This window comes from Scyliorhinus canicula, chromosome 27 (assembly GCF_902713615.1).
Source record: "Scyliorhinus canicula chromosome 27, sScyCan1.1, whole genome shotgun sequence".
In the NCBI taxonomy this organism is placed as follows: Eukaryota; Metazoa; Chordata; class Chondrichthyes; order Carcharhiniformes; family Scyliorhinidae; genus Scyliorhinus; species Scyliorhinus canicula.
The window spans coordinates 20,167,649-20,185,070 of record NC_052172.1 but is presented as its reverse complement, the minus strand read 5'-3'; the positions used below and the strand labels follow the sequence as shown (position 1 = coordinate 20,185,070).

Sequence of the window (17,422 nt, the reverse complement as noted above, 5' to 3'; positions counted from 1 at the left end):
GAATGGAGAACTGGTAGCAAGACACAGGCACACAGCATTTGAGGTAGCCATAAGTTAAGCTCTGAAGACAGAATTAATTCACAATAAAGCATCTTCTCCACCTTTGAGACAACGAGATTTATTAAGACACGAGGAACAATACAATTTTCACAGTAACTTCATTGCAGTGTTAATGTAAGCCTACTTGTGACAATAAAGATTATTATTATTCACCAGCACGTGGTTAGGTTTCTTGGGCCTCGGGACGTTTCTCCCCTCCAAGGCCACACTCAGAGAGATTTGATCTCGCCGGCAGTAACGCTGCTCGCAGATCGGGGCACCATCTCCACCCCCTCCCTTTTTCAGGCCTTGCCCGCCCAGCTTTATTGACCCCCCTGACCCCTTCATCCCCCCAACCTTGTTCAGGCCCCTGGGGTTCTGCCCTTCAATGGGCATGGCCCCCGGGGGGTGGGAGATCCAGATCACACCGGGTGGAGCGAGTCGAGTGACATGCGATTGGCCCGGCACGGAGCCAGATTTGGGGCTCTCCACTGGATTCACCCGGAGCACCCGGATCCGTGCCGGGTGCAACCAGATCACTGAATCGTGCCCAATGACTTTGGTTTAAAATTCTCGTGGTCATTAGCCAATTAGGATGTCAGTCTCGACGGGACTGTGACCACATTTGTGTTACTGTTGCAAATTCTGCTTGTTTCCTCGTCTGAACTTGTAATAATAATTCTATTTTTAGGGCACATTTGTGATTCCTCTGCTTTCCTCTGTTTTGAAAGAAAGCAGCCAGTGGGAGACTCCAGAATCATTTAACCCAAACCACTTCCTGGATGAAAATGGCAACTTCAAAAAGAGTGAAAGTTTTATGGCATTTTCTGCAGGTACGGTCTCCTTCCTCTGCCACAACACATCGAACGTCAGAAGATTAATCCAATTACATTCTTGATATTCCCAATTCCAATACAGACAAAATGGAGATCTCTGTGACCATCCAGAATATTGAGGTGGAGAAAGAGGCTTTGTTGAGGTGGAGGGGGTTTGGGTTGATTAGTGTGATGTGGGTAAATATTCCATTAATTTACACAGTCAGCAACTAGAAGGAATTAATCTCGGAGAATTGTAGTTTCTAAACATAAAGGGTGTGGTTTCCCGGGTGCGCTGTGCCAGGCTCCGATCCCACTATTCCTGATGAATACCACACCCAAAAATGGACTTTGAGCGTCAAAACGATCGTGATGCTCCCGATCCGCAGCCCCTGATGCGATCTGAATAATGCCCTTGCTGGGCGGGATCGATCGGCATATGCAAATGAGTCATTAAACCCCTGGGATTCACCAGCCCAGCAGCACAGCAAGGTTCCAAAAAATGGAAACCAGACATGACGGCCATGCTGTGGGTCTCAGTGGCCATTGGGGCCTCTGGGTGCTCAGGGACAGGGCCCGGGTGCGAGGATATTGTCATTAATGACGCTTCACTTCCCTGCCACTTGCAGGCAAATTATGTTGATGGGAGTGTTGAGCATCAAGATATCCAATGAGGTTTTGCTGGGAGGCCGAAAGGCTCTCATAGTTAAGGTGTAAGGTTTGGAGAGCAGGATGGCATGCCCTTTTGACATAACGACAGAAGGCTGCTCAATGTCGAGACTGGTCATTCAGGGGAGATTGGGATTCTGTAAAATGACTCTTTTGGGAGTCCTTTAATTTTCTCTGAGAACTCAGACTGCTGGTAGGATCATTAGCTTCCCCAGGTCCGCCTGACGGGTGTGCGACATGAATACTGAGTCATTCTCTTGTCACCCAACAGTCCATCAACTTAATTTGCCTACATGAGACAAACATTGGAACTGAAGAAGCCAGTCGCTATTACATCAAAGGCTTTGACCTACTCCCCTCTTGCCATGCCATCTGTGTCCAATTGCCGTCACCATGTCGTCAACTGCGCTCAGTGACACAATTCGGGTGATTAGTTTCCATGTTGCAAATGTGTACAAGCCTCCATGTGCTATCTGGGAACAGCAAACATGTCGATGGGGAGGAATCGCGGAGGGTGGGTTGTGCAAGAGGCTTTGCCAATGGCATCACAAACGTGCGTATATGACTCTTCCACAGGTATGTTATAACAGGTAAGGTTACAATGATGAGGTCCAAGGTCTCGTGGTATTTTGGCCAATCTGCTTTCCGGAAGTTCCATTGTTACTGGAGGCCCACCCTAGGGGCTGTTCACCATCACTATCTGGTGCTCAATAACCCCAGTCAGTGTTGAAGTCGCCCACATGGGTGCCTGAATGAGCCAATATTGGCAGGACTTGCTTTTTCCCATAAAGCACATGGAGGCTTGTACCCATTTGGAAAACTGTTGGAAGAATTGCTGACTGGATGACAAAGAGCTTTACATCGTTACAGACGTATTTATTTGAATATCGATGCTCTCATGTGTCCCAGCTTATCAGCAGCCAAATACCTGAAATTACAATGCAAATTATGAAAATGTAATTGCCTGTAACTGGCGAACTGGTTAGGAATGAGCGCAGGATCCAATTATAACAATAGGTAACCTCCAAGAAACTTGTCTGCTGCTTGGCAACGATTGTGTTATTTGACTTCTTTTGAAAAAGTTATAGTTGTCCCATTCTTGTCTCAGAGTTTTGTGTGAAACTGCAATTATTAATCATCTGTTCAAACCCAGTACTGTGCCATTCACCTTGGCTGGGATTCTCCGGCCGACGTGATTCCCTTTTCCCGCGGCAGCGGGTTTCCCGACGGCATGGGGTGGGTTCAATGGGAAATTCCACTGACAAGCGGGAGGAGTATAGAATCCCACCGTCAGTGAACGGCGCATCACCGAGAAACACATGCCCGGCTGGTTGGTAAAACCCACCCTCAGTGTGGATGCATTGCAATCTGGATCACGCCCAAACACCCGGCGGCAATCACGTCGCGGTTGCCGTCCAAAATAAAACTGAGGGCTGGATTATCTGCCCCGTGATGCCGGAAATGCAAATCCTGATTGGGTGGAGAATCGGGCATCCTGTAAAAATTGAGGTTTGTGCCCTTTGCCGGGGGGGGGGGGGCATGCATTGAAATGTGATTAGTGGGTTGTGCACAATGCTTTTCCCCTTTTATCCCCTCCCCCCGCGACAGACAAGTCCTCAAATAGCGAAATGAACAGCCCCCACTGCAGCCCGAAGCCCTCACCTGACCCCCTTCATCTCAAATTTAATCTTCTCCAACAGGAGAAAGTTGTAGAAATGCCCCAGCCAATCTGCTACCCCCCGGCGGTGTGTCCGACCTCCAATTTAACAGGATCCTTTGCTGGGCACAACATCAGCCCCCTTTCCTTCCAGAGGCTCCGTCACATCCGAGACCCCAAAAACCGCCACCATAGGGTCTGGCTTGACCATCACCCCTATCCTAGATAGTATTCCAAACACCGCCTCCCAGTAGCTCTCCAGCTTCTCACAGCCCCAAAACATAAGTGCATGATTGGCCGGCCCCTGCCTACACTTCTCACACCCATCGGCCACCCCCTGGAAGAAGTCAATCATCCTCGCCTGAGTCATGTGTACCGTGTGCACCACCTTGAACTGAATCAAATTCAGCGTCGCGCAGGAGGGGTTGGGTTCACCCTCCGCATCGCCTCGCACCACAATTCTCAATCTATTTCCCTCCCAACTCCTCCACCTGTTTACTTTTGATCCTCACCAATTGCCCTGCTCCCCCCACCTCCTGTACATATCTCCAATCCTGCCCTCCCTAAATCCAATCAGGAAGGAGCAGTTGCTCCAACAGTGTGTACTCTGGGAGCTTGGGGAATGGCCTCCGTTCCTTTCACACAGTCCCGCTCCTGCATTTACCTCAACTCACTGTCCCCTCGGCAGCTCGAACCTTTCTGGCAGCTCGTCCAGTCCTGAAACTTCCCTCCCAAGAACATGTCCCTAACCCACTCCAGCCCCGCCTCCCTCCACTTCCCATACATCCAATCCATCTCCCCATGGCTTGAATGTGTGGTTCCCACACAATGGCGTTGCACCGATGTTCTTTCCTACTTAAAATGCCTCCTCAACTGGTTCCAAACCCCGACCGTCGATTGCACCACTGGGCCCCAGTAAACCTTGCCGGAGCTAACGGCCACGGAGCCATCACCATTTTCCTCAGACTGGATCCCCTGCAGGTTCCTCTTCCAACCTGACCCTCTCCAATCCCGCTCCCCCCCACCCACCCACCATCACTTTACCTTCTCCACATTCGCCACCCAATAATAATGCAGCAGGTTTGGAAGCACCAACACCCTTTCTGTCTCTGTTGGATGAACTGTCCACAGTTATAAACAACAATGAAACAAAACACCTGGAGGCCTTGTTCATTGTGGCTGGGGACTTCAACAAGGCCAACATCAAGAGTGTACTGCCAAAACTCCACTGACACATCTCCTATCCCACCACGTCCTCCTCCCCACCTCACCTACATTCACTATCATTGCTTTCTAGTGTGGCAACTTGCGCCTAAAGGTTCCCCCTTAGCCTGAGCAACCAGCCTCTTACTCACCTGAATACTGACAAACCCAATTAACCCCACCCAAAGGGTCAAGTCATACTCTTACCTTACGTGAAAAAGAAAACACCCACATTCACAAATAACCTCCTCCAAAGAACTAGGAGAAAACGCCCCCCCAAGAGTTCCCCCCCCCCCCCCATCGGCAACAATAAACAATAATAATAATAATCACTTGTCACAAGTAGGTTTCAATTAAGTTACTGTGAAAAGCCCCTAGTCGCCACATTCCGGCACCTGTTCGGGGAGGCCGGTACGGGAATTGAACCCGCGCTGCTGGCATTGTTCTGCATTACAAGCCAGCTGTTTAGCCCACTGTGCTAAACCAGCCCTTACTTTTGTGGACTTTATCCCTCCATCCCATATCACCCCTCAGTTCTCCTCAAATTTCGGTCCCTTATAAAGTTGTTTGCCTCCACTGGCATCTCAAAATAATACTCCCGGCCGTTGAATATAACCCAAAGTCTCAATGGGTACAGCACCCAAAAAACAATCTTCTGTCAGTACAACACAGCCTTGGCCTTGTTGAATCCTGTGCACCTCATCGCCAGCTCCAATGTCCTGGACTTAATTACCCTCCCATTTGCCGACTCGTTTTGCTCTGGCCCACCTCAGAAACTTCTTCTTGTCCATGAACGTGTGCAACCGTACAATCACTACCTGTGGGCCTGATCCAACTCCGGGGCTTTCTCCAGCACCTTCTCCTGCACCGACCCAGCTAGCATCCTTGAACCATACATCATGGCGCTCGTTCCTTCCACACCCTCTGGCAGAACATCAACCCGCAAGTTCTGCCATCTGAACCCGTTCTCCTGCTCCTCCAGCTTCACCCGCAGTGACTTGCACAGATCGCCCATGATCCCCACCTCCGCTACCAAAGACACAATCCTATCCCTCTGGCTGGACATCACCTTCTCTGCCTCATGTATTGTCACCCCTTGTGCCAAGATGCACTTCTCCACCCAGTCCAACAATCCCCACAGCGGTGCCATTGCTCCCTCAATCGCCTTTCATCCAGTTGTCGTGCATCTCCTTTCTTTGCTGGTGAAATTCCTCCTTGGTGAAGCTCATCAACGGCTCCATTTGAGGCTTTAACCGAGAATGACTATTTCCCCTGTGCTAATCTCGAAATTGAGGCTGCGTCACACGTTCTGAATAGGTACAGTTACAATGAAGAGGTCCAAGGTCTCGTGGTATTTTGGCCAATCTGCTTTCCGGAAGTTCCATTGTTACTGGAGGCCCACCCTAGGGGCTGTTCACCATCACTATCTGGTGCTCAATAACCCCAGTCAGTGTTGAAGTCGCCCACATGGGTGCCTGAATGAGCCAATATTGGCAGGATTTGCTTTTTCCTATAAAGCACATGGAGGCTTGTACCCATTTGGAAAACTGTTGGAAGAATTGCTGACTGGATGACAAAGAGCTTTACATCGTTACAGACGTATTTATTTTAATATCGATGCTCTCATGTGTCCCAGCTTATCAGCAGCCAAATACCTGAAATTACAATGCAAATTATGAAAATGTACTTGCCTGTAACTGGCGAACTGGTTAGGAATGAGCGCAGGATCCAATTATAACAATAGGTTATACCTGAAATCTTTAAGTGCCCTGCCATAACATCTTTAATAGGAGCTTCCAACATTTTCCTTATGACACTTGTTAAGCTAATTGGCCTGTAGTTTTCTGCATTCTGTACCCCCAACCCCTCTTTTTTTAACAAAGGAGTCACACTTTTTATTTTCCAATCTAATGGAACCTTCCCATGTCAGCGAAATATTTTATTGAGGCATTTATATATTTACACATCAAACACAACCATAAAACAAAACAAGCCAACAGGGCTGGAAATAATCGAACCAACTAAATACCTAACACCCCACCATCCCGCCTCCCCTGCCTCCTTTTTCCCCCACCCTATTGCTGACATAGTGGGCATGATTCTCTGCTGCGTTGGTGCCCGTTCCGGGACCCCATTCTCCAGCCCACAGGGGTCTAGCACGCCGCTCCCAGCCGCCGATCCTGGCATGAACTCGGCGCGCGGGGTCCGCGCATGCGGAGTTGGACCGGCACGGGCCGGAGAGTCGGCGCATACCCCGACCAGCGCCCCGCCGACCGCGCTGGTGCCGATTCTCCGCTCTGTGGAGAATTGCCCCCCTTATCTGTTCTCAAGGAAGTTGATGAACGGTTGCTATTTGCGGGCAAACCCCTCCACAGACTTCTCAAGGCAAATTTGACCTTCGCCAGCCTAAGAAACCCTGCCAGGTCACTCACCCACAACCCCGGTTTTGGTGGCCCTGAGTTGCTCCATCCTAATAAGATTCGTCTCCGGGCTACCAGTGAGGCAAAGGCCAAGACATCGGCCTCTCTCGCCCCCCTGGACTCCCGGGTCTTCTGAATCACCAAGGATCGCCACCACTGGACTCAGGACCACCTTCACCTTCAGGACCTCCGACATAACGTCAGCAAAGTTCTCCAAGCTTCAGACAGGCCCAAAACATGTGGGCATGATTCGCGGACCCACCCGCGCACCGTCCACATACAACTTCCACCCCTTCAAAGAACCTGCTCAACCTGACCACAGTCATATGTGACCTGTGGACCACCTTAAACTGAATAAGGCTAAGCCTAGCGCACAACGAGGATGCGTTCAATCCACCCCAAAGCTTCCTCCCAAACCCCGGCCGCTTCACTACCCCTATCGGGGCTCCCTCCCAATCCACCAACTCCATGTAAATTTGAGACACTCTCCCCTCACCTACCCCTGTTTTTGACACCAGCTTGTCCTGCAGCCTCTGGGGTGGCAGGTGAGGAAAGGACGATACCTGCTTCTGAACACAATCCCTCACCTGCAAATACCAGTGGGCAACTCAAATTCCTCCACCAACCCCTCCAAGCTCGGGTAGCTGCCCCCAATGACTAGGTCCAACCTATGCTTCCCACAGATCGGTGCCCAAACCGAGGCCCCCTCCAGACTCAGGGGCTGCTGCCACTGTACCCACACCCTCAGGGCCGCCACCACTATCGGGCCTGTGGAGTACTGGCCGGCGCGAATGGCAGAGGCACTGTCAACAGGCTGCACCTATCCGCTCCCATACCGATCCCTCCCCACTACCCACTTCCTAACCATGGCTATATTCGCCACCCAGTAATAATTCATCGTTTGGAAGGGCCAACCCCCCCCCCCCCCCCCCCCCCCCCCCCCCCCCTCGCCCCCACTCCAGCAGCACCTTCTTAGGGATAAAGATTGGGAGATTCTGGAACACAAACAAGAACCTCGTGAGAACCGTCATCTTCACCGATTGCACCCGTCCCGTCAGCAACAGCGGGAGCACATTCCACCTCCGAAAATCCCCCTTCAGCTGCTTCACCAACTGAGCCAGATTCAGCTTTTGTAGCTGTTCCAACTCCCGCACTACCTGGATACCCAAATACCAGAAGTTCGCCTCCACCACTCTAAACGGCAACTCCACAGCCTCTTCTCCCCTCTCCTCGCCTGGATAGGGAAAATCTCGCTCTTCCCCATATTCAATTTATATCGCAAGAACCATCCGAATTCCTCCAAAATACCCAGAATTCCCTCAATACCTTCCAAAGGGTTTGATATGTCGAGCAACAGATCGTCCACATACAATGAGGCCCTATGCCCCCCCCCCACCCCCTCACTATCCACTGCCACTCCCTTGATGCTCTCAGTGCCATTGACAATGGCTCTATAGCCTAGGCAAAGAGCAGTGGGGAGAGCGGACATCCCTGCCTCGTCCCCCGATGCAGCCTGAAATATTCCAAACTCGCCCGGTTAATTCGCAAACTCGCTACCGATGCCCTGTACAACAGCAGGGCCCAATACACAAAACCCTGCCCAAACCCAAACCGTTCCAGCACCTCCCACAGATAGTCCCATTCCACCCGGTTGAAGGCCTACTCCGCGTCCATGGCGACCACTACCTCCACACTTCATACCTCCGGGGGGCACCATTGTAACATTTAACAGCTGCCTAACGTTAGATGACAAATGCCTCCCCTCAACAAACTCTGTCTGGTCCACGCCCAACACCCCCAGCACTCAGTCTTCAATCCTTGAAGCCAAAATCTTGGCCAGCAACTTAGCGCCCACATTTAACAAGGAAATTGGTCTATAGGACCCACACTGCTTATCCCTTTTTAAAATTAAGGAGATTGAGGCCCATGACAGCGTCGGGGTGCATCCCCTGCTCCCTCGCCTCACTAAACGCCCTTACCAGCAGGGGCCCCAGCTCTCCCGAAAACGTCTATGGAATTCTACTGGGAACAGTATAGGCCCGGGGCCTTCCCTGCCTGCTTCGTCCCCATACCCTCTACAACCTCCACCAGTCCAATGGGGGCACCCAATCCCTCACTAGGTCCTTCTCCAACTCCTCCATAAAACGCCTCATTCCATCCATCCCAAACACCCCATTCACCCCCATCGGGTCTAAGATCACATTCCCTCCCCTATCCTTCACCTTGTGTCTCTCCCTCGCTGCCTCCTGCTTCCTCTATTGATGTGCCAACATCCTACTCGCCTTTTCCCTTATTCATAGACCACCCCTTTAGCTCTCCTCAACTGCCCCACCGCCTCACCCGTGGATATTAGCCCAAACTCCATCTGGAGCTTCTGCTGCTCACTCAATAATCCCGCCTCCCAACCTCCAAAAACTTATCCACCTGCAAAATCTCATCCACTAGCCTCGCCATCTCCGCCCGCTCCGTCTTGTCTCTCTGCGCACATATTGAAATAAACTCCCTCCTTACTACTGCCGCCAGTGCCTCCCACAACGTGGTGGCTGAAACCTCACCCGTGTCATTCAGCTCCACATATCCTCGAATGGCAGCCCTCACCCGCTCACACACATCCAATCTCCACTGCGGGCGATGCCACCCCCACTCCGCAGCCGATTCACCTGCAAGTCCACCCAATTCGGTGCATATCCGAAACCACAATTGCCGAATACTCCGCACCAACCCCCCTTACCAAGGATGTCCTGACCCAGGAGTACACACCAAGCACATGGGAGAAAAATGAGAATTCCTTTGTCCTCAGCCTACCAAACCTCCATGGGTCCCCCCATATGTTTCATGAATCCCCAAGGTTCCCTCACCACCACCCACACTCTCCCTGACCTCGGGCTTGGCCAATCCAATTTCGACTCCAGAACTGTTAAAATCCCCCCCATTATCAACCGGTGCGAGTCCAGGTCCGGGATCTTCCCCAGCACCCGCCTCATAAACTCTACATGGTCCCAGTTTGGGGCATAAACACCACTGGCATTCCCTCAGTTTTCCCACTCACCATAACGACCCTCTCCCCGGAGTCTGCTACTATGTTCCCCACTCAAAAGCTACCCGTTTATTTATCAAGTCTGCAAACACCTTCATCTTCAAATCCATTCCTGAGTAAAATACCTGCCCTACCCACCCTTTCCTCCGCCTAGTTTGGTCCCCAATCTTCAGGTGCATTTCCTATAGGAATGCCACAACTGCCTTTAAGTTTCTCAGATGCGCGAACACGCGAGCCCTCTTGACGGCCCATTCAGCCGTCTCATGTTCCATGTGATCAGCCCTCCCCCCCCCCCCCCCCCCCCCCCACCACCCCCCAACACACTACCCACCTGCTCACCCCCACTGGCAAATTTTAGAAAATTAAAACCAATACATCAACTATCTCACTCGCCACTTTTATGATTCTAGGACAAAGTCCATCAGGACCCGGGGATTTACTCATTTTAAATGGGCCCTAAAGTTCAGTACCCAGGACCAGCACCTTGTAACACTGAACATTATTTATAAGCAGCCTGTTTAATAAAGGTGTTTGAGAAATCCATCTGTATATTTGTCTCGACTTTTTTATTTGCTGCGCTTTATTAGATTTCTGTTGTAACTTGACCAGCAAAAGGTAGTCGAAACGCCTTGTTAATAAAGTTAATCTTCTTTAATATCCAAAAATAATGCAATTTAAAACACAGTATGGACTCAAAAATGGGAGCAGCAAGCTAAACATCGAAACAACAGTAACCGAATAGAACTAGAACTAATGACAGGTAACAAGAACTCATGACATCACAGCACTCACTGATGACATCAGCTATGGATTTAAATAAGAAGATGTATAATAATAACACTCTTTCACATTTCCCTTCAGCATTATTCAATATTCTTTTGAATTTTGCTCCCAGCACACCTGAAATCATAATCCATACTTATTCAACTCCTGATTTAATTTATCCAACATTGTCCTCACCAGCATCTCATCCTCCATCCTCCTTAAAGACTTGCGTCCAAATCTGGACTACCCTTCAGCACTTATATTCTAATAACCCCAAATGACGGAAACACCCAAATAAATAGATAGAATGCATAAGTATTTTGGATATTATACTTTAGATTTGAGGATACAGGCTAACAGATAGCCATTTTTACCCAGAAGTCCTCATACACAGAATGGGCAACACGAGGTTTAGAACTATATGTTCGGCTAGATTCTCCAGTCCCCCCAGCCGCATGTTTCTTGGCAGTGCACCATTTTCAGGTGGTCTCTTCACGCCGGTTGTCTGTGGGATTTCTTGTGGAAGCCATCCCACGCTGCCGGGAAACCAGGTGTGTGTTGCCAGTGGGGAAAGAGAATCCCAACAGATGAAGAATTCCGGCCAATTTAACGTACCGGTGATCAAGAACTGAGGAGTGTGACAGCAATTACAACTTTCTAGATATTTGTTGAAATGCCACAGACATTACAACATTATCATGTGGGGTTCATCAACACAAGGACAGAATCCACAGTCTCTGTGGTTCTGCTTTCAAAGGCCATCCGCTGGTCAGTGATCTTCAAAGTTGGGGGCGCGACCCGCGGGTGGGTCGTGGGCGGGTGTTGGGAGGGTCGCGGAGCCATCCGTCGCGGCGCTCCCGATTGCGCAAATTCACACGCAACAGCTGCAGCAGCCGGCTTTTAATGATGCCGGCTGCGAGCCGCCTTTTTACCACATAAAAAGAATGCGGCAGCACTGCGCATGCATGTCCGCTCATCGGTGCGCATCCACAAAACCTGCAGCCGGCATAGTTAAAAGCCGGCTGCTGCTCGCTCTGCCCGCTTCGGAAGTGCTCGGTTTTTCGGAATGAAGCTCAGGCCGAGTTTCCCCCCGGTGACTAGCAGCATCAGACCCACCCGCAGAGATCCAGCGCCATGGCCTCCACCTCGGAACTCGCCTGTATCTATAGCGACGAGGTCACTGTCAGCGAAGACAAACTCAATGCCCTGATTAAAACAGCTGGTGTGACCATTGAACCTTTCTGGCCTAGTCTATTTGCCAAGGTATTGCACTAGGTCACTTATCTGCTGCTTTGATACGAAAAAAGCTGCAAAGCTCAGGTCAGAATCCTGTTCTCTCATGTAGCAAGATGGGCGCGATTCTCCGCAAAGGCGGAGAGTCGTGAAGGCTGCTACGAAACCGGCCGTGTTTCACGCACAGCCTCTGGGACCCGATTCTGCTCCCCGGTCGGGGCTAGCATCGCGGCCCCGTGAACTCCGGCATCGCGGGCTTAATGAATTTCGCTAAGCCCGCGCGCCAAAGTTAACGACGGCTGGCGCATATGATGTCAGCCGCGCATGTGCGGATTGGACGACTCCAACCCGCGCATGCGCAGATGACATCATCCATGCATATGCGTCAGACCCGCGCATGCGCGGTCCGTAATGCCCCTCAGCCGCCCCGCGGACTTATCCTGCGGGACGGCGGAGGTAGAAAGAGTGCACGGGAATCGGACCCGCTGCCCGTGATCGGTGCCCACCAATCGTGGGCCCATGCCACCCTTGGCACGGCCGTGCCAATCGGTGGCATGGTTGTGCAGAACGGCACTTTGCGGCCGTTTTCACGAACTGGTATAGCAGGTGTATTAAAAATCGTGAAAACGGCCGTAAAGGCCTTGGAAATCGGCCCATCGGCCAGGGGAGAATCGCTGCTCGCCGTAAAAAACGGGGGGGGGGGGGGGGGGGGGGGGGGGGGGGGAGAATAGCGGGAGGGCGTCGGACCAGCGTCGCCGTAAAAATTTGCGCCGCCCGCTATTCTCCGCCCTGTCGTGAGTGCGGAGAATCGCGCCCATAATTTTCATATTCAGTTACTTTAAACTAATTCCTCTAAGCTATGGAGAGGGAGTGTTCCAATTCCTCTGGGTATATGATCGCATGGTTACAAGATAATGATCAAGGTTCTTCTGGGTTGTCAGATGTTTGCAGCCCATGTAGCTTATGTATAATTTCTTGCTAGTTTTCTCGGTTGACACATACATCCTCTGAAACGAAACAGGCGTGCAAACACCACAACCTGGCTCAGCGTCTGGCTCAGAGTCTCCCTAATATTTGACTGTGTGCCGTCAACACAGGAGGTGCAGCAGTGCCGTTGAAGACAGCCGCCGACAGCCAGCAACTGTTCCCCAGTGAGACAGCACTCCGAGTATTGGGGACCAGATCGCTGAAATGTTTCTGTATTCCTTAGTTGCCACCATGGGTTTAAATGGTCCAGGGACAACTCTACTTTCTCTTTTGCTCAGTGTTCTGTTCATTATGTGGTTTTTTAAACCCAAACAGCCATGGAAAGGCAGGCTCCCCCCAGGTCCTTCTGCCCTCCCAATTCTTGGCAACTTATTCCAAGTGGATAGAAGAGCACCTCAGAAGTCTCTCATCAAGGTAAGCTGCTGACTACTGCACATGTCCGTTTTTCATTCCACCTTGTTCCCTTCCTCTAAACGCTTTGCCTCATCCAGGAGCACAAATTCACAGGGGCCGGAGCGCCTCTGAGATCACATCCAAGAAGCTATTCTAAAACTGTTTGTTAAGATTACTGAGTGTCGATGACCCACTAAAGAAAGACTCACTGCCAAACCAAATTTAGTCCAACCAATATCCAAATAAGCAATTTTTTCAGCTCGGGTTACGTTTACTGCTCAGTAATAAAGGGTTGGTGGACTTGTACTCGCGATATTGAGGGTATCGCTAGTTTTCCTAAAACTATCCTAACTGAAACTGGCTGGCCAAAGTTGGAACTTTGGACTTTTCTGTTTCTAAATGACTTACGTCATTGCATTTATTTCCTAAAATGTCACGGATGTAGCACCACAAAGATAAAGCAACAATATCATTATTTCCACCTGGGAAAAATATCTAGACCAGGCTTTTGTAAAATTACCTTTCACCCTCACTTTCATATCCTGGCCCAGTGAGAAGAAGGTCTGTCTGTTAGCTGGAAGCATTCATTAAAAAAAAAAAAATTTAGAATATCCCAATCATTTTTCCCAATTAAGGGGCAATTTAGCCTGGCCAATCCACCTAACCTGCACATCTTTGGGTTGTGGGGGGTGAAACCCACGCAGACGCGGGGAGAATGTGCAAACTCCACACGGACAGTGACCCAGAGCCGGGATCGAACCTGGGACCTTGGCGGCGTGAGGCCGCCCTGCTGTAAGCAGACATGTGAAATGTGGTCAGCCCCAATCTCATTCCCAGTGGGCGCAAGACCAAGAAAGGAGTCTTCCTAGTTGCTGATCTTATAGGCACATTAACTTTTTTTAAAGATATTTTTTATTGGGTTTTTTATACATCGTATATTTACAGGTGTACACAGAGAAACCAAAAAGAGATAACAAAAACGTAACATAAAAAAAACACATAAATAAAAAAACAACGGGTGGGAAGTTAAAAACTGGGGAAGTGTATATACATAAAAGCAATGGAGAGACAATAACAATATACATGTTTTTTTTTGGGGGGGGGGGGCTTTCTCTTCTTGTTTAAAAAAAAGAAAATACAGACAGCACAAGCAAAACAAATCAAAACTGGGTGGTCTTGTTTCTCCCGGTCGGTTTTCGCTGTTGTTGTGTGTTTGCCTCCGTCTCGGTTGTTTGTCGTTCCTCCCTCCTATACTTCTTTACCCTCTGTTGCCCTGCTGTGTCGTTTGCCGTGCTCTCCTTCCAGTTTGCGTTCACTCACCTTTCCTACCCTCTATTATTCTTTGCCCTCTGTCCTTCCTTCTTCCCTGCCCCCCTCTCTCTGCAGCTCCCCTTTCTTTCCTGTTGTGTTTGGCTACCCCCTCTTGCACTGTACCCCCCTCCCCGATCGTCCCTCTCTTCCTTTTCTTTTCTCATGTCTTGGCTACTTTGAGGCACATTTCCTTAACGGTTACAGATGTTTACACCAGGCTCGTACATTGCTGGGCATAACGTGCACCAATATTATAGATCATGTGCAACAAAAAATGTGTGAATCAGGAAGGTCCCAGATTTGATCCCTGGACTGGTTGAGCTGATGATCTCAGTGGAGATCTACAATTGGCTTCAGTGTCTTAGTTAAAGGTTTGATCAAAGTTCCTCTGCAACAGCATTTAAACAGTCCAGTCAGTCATCCATTACTACCCTTGCTTCAGCCCATTTCAGCTGAAACCCACATTGATGCATTTAAGACCATCAGACGTCGGAGCAGAAGTAGGCCTTTCAGCCCATCCATCGGGTTCGCTCCACACCCATGCTTAAGGTTAGAGCAATCATCTCCCGGTTGGCCTATTCTCTCCTACCTGCTGTAAAGATTGCTATCAAAACTATGCTGCCCATCTTTTAAAAAAAATCTTTGTATTTGTATTTTCAACATTCTGTACATTGACGTTCGTCTTTATTTATTGTACAGTGTAACGCAAAAAAGGCTTTTATCTTACTTTACTTTATTTACAGATTTCTGCCCTCTAGTTCGGTGTGTCCTCCCCCCACACCCCCGCAACCCCCCCCCCCCCTCGCCCCCCCAGACCTCCTTTCCCTAACCCCTCCCTGTCTCCCCTTGCCCACCCCATACTGCCCATATCTTAACGTTCGCCCATAACCTCTGTGCTCTCTGACCGACATCGGTTCCTGGTCTAATGCCTCAAATTTAAAATTCTTATGTTCACATCACTTCCATTGATGTAACCACCTCCAGTTTTCCAACTCTGTGAACTCTGGGTGCCTCCATTTCTGACTTCTTTTTCACTCCCAACTCACTCTATCTTTGCTGGATGTGTTTTCAGCTGTCTAGGCTCCAGTCTCCAGAATTCATTGCTTGAATCTCACCATCTTTGTCTCCTTTAAGATTGTCCTCCACACCAAACTTTCCAACTAAATTTGGGCATTTGTTTTAATGTCTTTAAATGTTCCTTTAGCTCAGTTCTGTTGCTTGTCAATCTATTTTTCTGTTTTAAGGGCACAATAAAAAAGCAAACTGTTATTGATTTGGCTGGAAAAAACATTTACGTGGCTGTTGTGTGTCACTAGGAATGGGTTTAATGGTAAGGTTCCCCAAAATTAAAAAGCTGCTAGCTGCTCACTGTACTCATACATGAAGAATGGACTTTTGAATGAGATACCAGTGGAACTGCACCCTGCCACAACTGAGCACTTTCAGGAAAGTTAAACACTAGAAAATAATCTGTCGGGGTGAGATGCATTTTTCCTCTCCCCTTTGTGACTTGAAGGATATCATTCTGTCCGTGTGCATGTGTTGGCTCTCTGCACTCAGCCCCAGATTCTCCAATCTATCCACATAACTGAAATTCCTCACCCCTTGAACCATCTCATATATCTTTTCTGCACCTCTCTAATGCTTTCACCTCCTTCTTAAAAGTGTGGTGCCCAGATTTCCAAGCAATACTCCAGTTGAGGCGGAACCAATGTTTTATACAGGTTAACATAGCTTCCATGTTTTTGCACTCTGTGCCATTAATAAAGCCGAAGATGCCACATGCTTTATTCACCATGTTCTCAACCTGGGTGGCACAATGGTTAGCACCGTTTCCTTGTAGTGCCAAGGACTAGGGTTAAATTCCGGCCTTGGGTCACTGTCTGTCTGGAGTTTGTACTGTTCTCCCCATGTCTGCGTGAGTTTCCTTCGCGTATTCAGGTTTCCTCCCACTGTAACAACTTTGTGCAGTTGTGGTGATAGGGTGGGGGAGTGGGCCTTAGTAGTGTGTTCTTTTGGAGGGTTGCTGCTGACTCAATGGGCTGAATGGTCTCCGTCTGTCTGCACTATAGGGATTGTATGGATTCCTGCCATCTTCAATGATTTGTACACATATATATGCAGGTCAATCTGCTCCACCTCCTTTATAATTGTACCTTTGATTTTATATTATCTCTCAACATTCTCCCTTGCTAAATGGATCATTTCACACTTCTCTGCATTAAATTTTTTTTGCCACTTGCTTGCCTTTTCCACCAACTTGTCTGTTATTTTTGAACTTCTACATTATCCTTCTCACAGTTCCTAGTCCTTCCAAGTTTCGTTTGTCTGCACATTTAGAAGTTGTGCACTGTGCACCAAGGTCTCGGTCATTTATGTATATCCGGAAGAACAGGGGCACAAACACCAACCCCTGGGGATCCCCACTTTAAACCTTCCTCCAGTCTGATAGACCACTGTTCATCACTATTCTCTCTTTCATGTCACTCAGCTAATTTCAAGCTCCAGTTTTGCTCTGAAGCTTGTTGCACAGCACTTTATCAAATGCTTTTTGGAAGTCCATGTACAGCACATCAACTGCATTACCCTCATCCACATTGTTACCTCATCAAGAAACAGGAATGTTAGTGAAACACAATTTGTCAATAACAAATTCATGCAGCCTTTCCTTCATTAATCTGCATTTGCCCAAATTATGCTAATCATTTCCTGAATTTTAGTTTCTAAAAGCTTCCCCACCATTGAGTTTAAACTGACTGGCCTGATGTTGCTCGGCTTATCCTTGTCTCCATTTTTGAACAAAGGTGTAACATTTGTAATTCTCCAGTCCTCTAGCAGTACCCCTTGTATCTAAGGTGCAACAGAAGATGACGAGTCAGGTTTAGAGCTAGGA

General features: G+C 49.1%; 1 protein-coding gene across 4 annotated transcripts in view; it reads left to right on the top strand.

The window, feature by feature from the left end:
• Positions 1 to 17,422, top strand: part of LOC119957951 (cytochrome P450 2C15-like) — a 47,137-nt gene that overhangs the window by 3,751 nt on the left and 25,964 nt on the right. For 3 of the 4 annotated variants that reach the window (XM_038786174.1, XM_038786175.1, XM_038786176.1), the window contains 2 exons: positions 731 to 872; positions 13,141 to 13,239. In XM_038786174.1, coding sequence (XP_038642102.1) covers positions 822 to 872; positions 13,141 to 13,239 — 150 coding nt within the window. In that variant the 5' untranslated portion in view covers positions 731 to 821. Of the gene's footprint in view, positions 1 to 730; positions 873 to 12,765; positions 13,240 to 17,422 lie in introns of those variants that run through there. The other variant, XM_038786173.1, reaches the window with a different exon arrangement.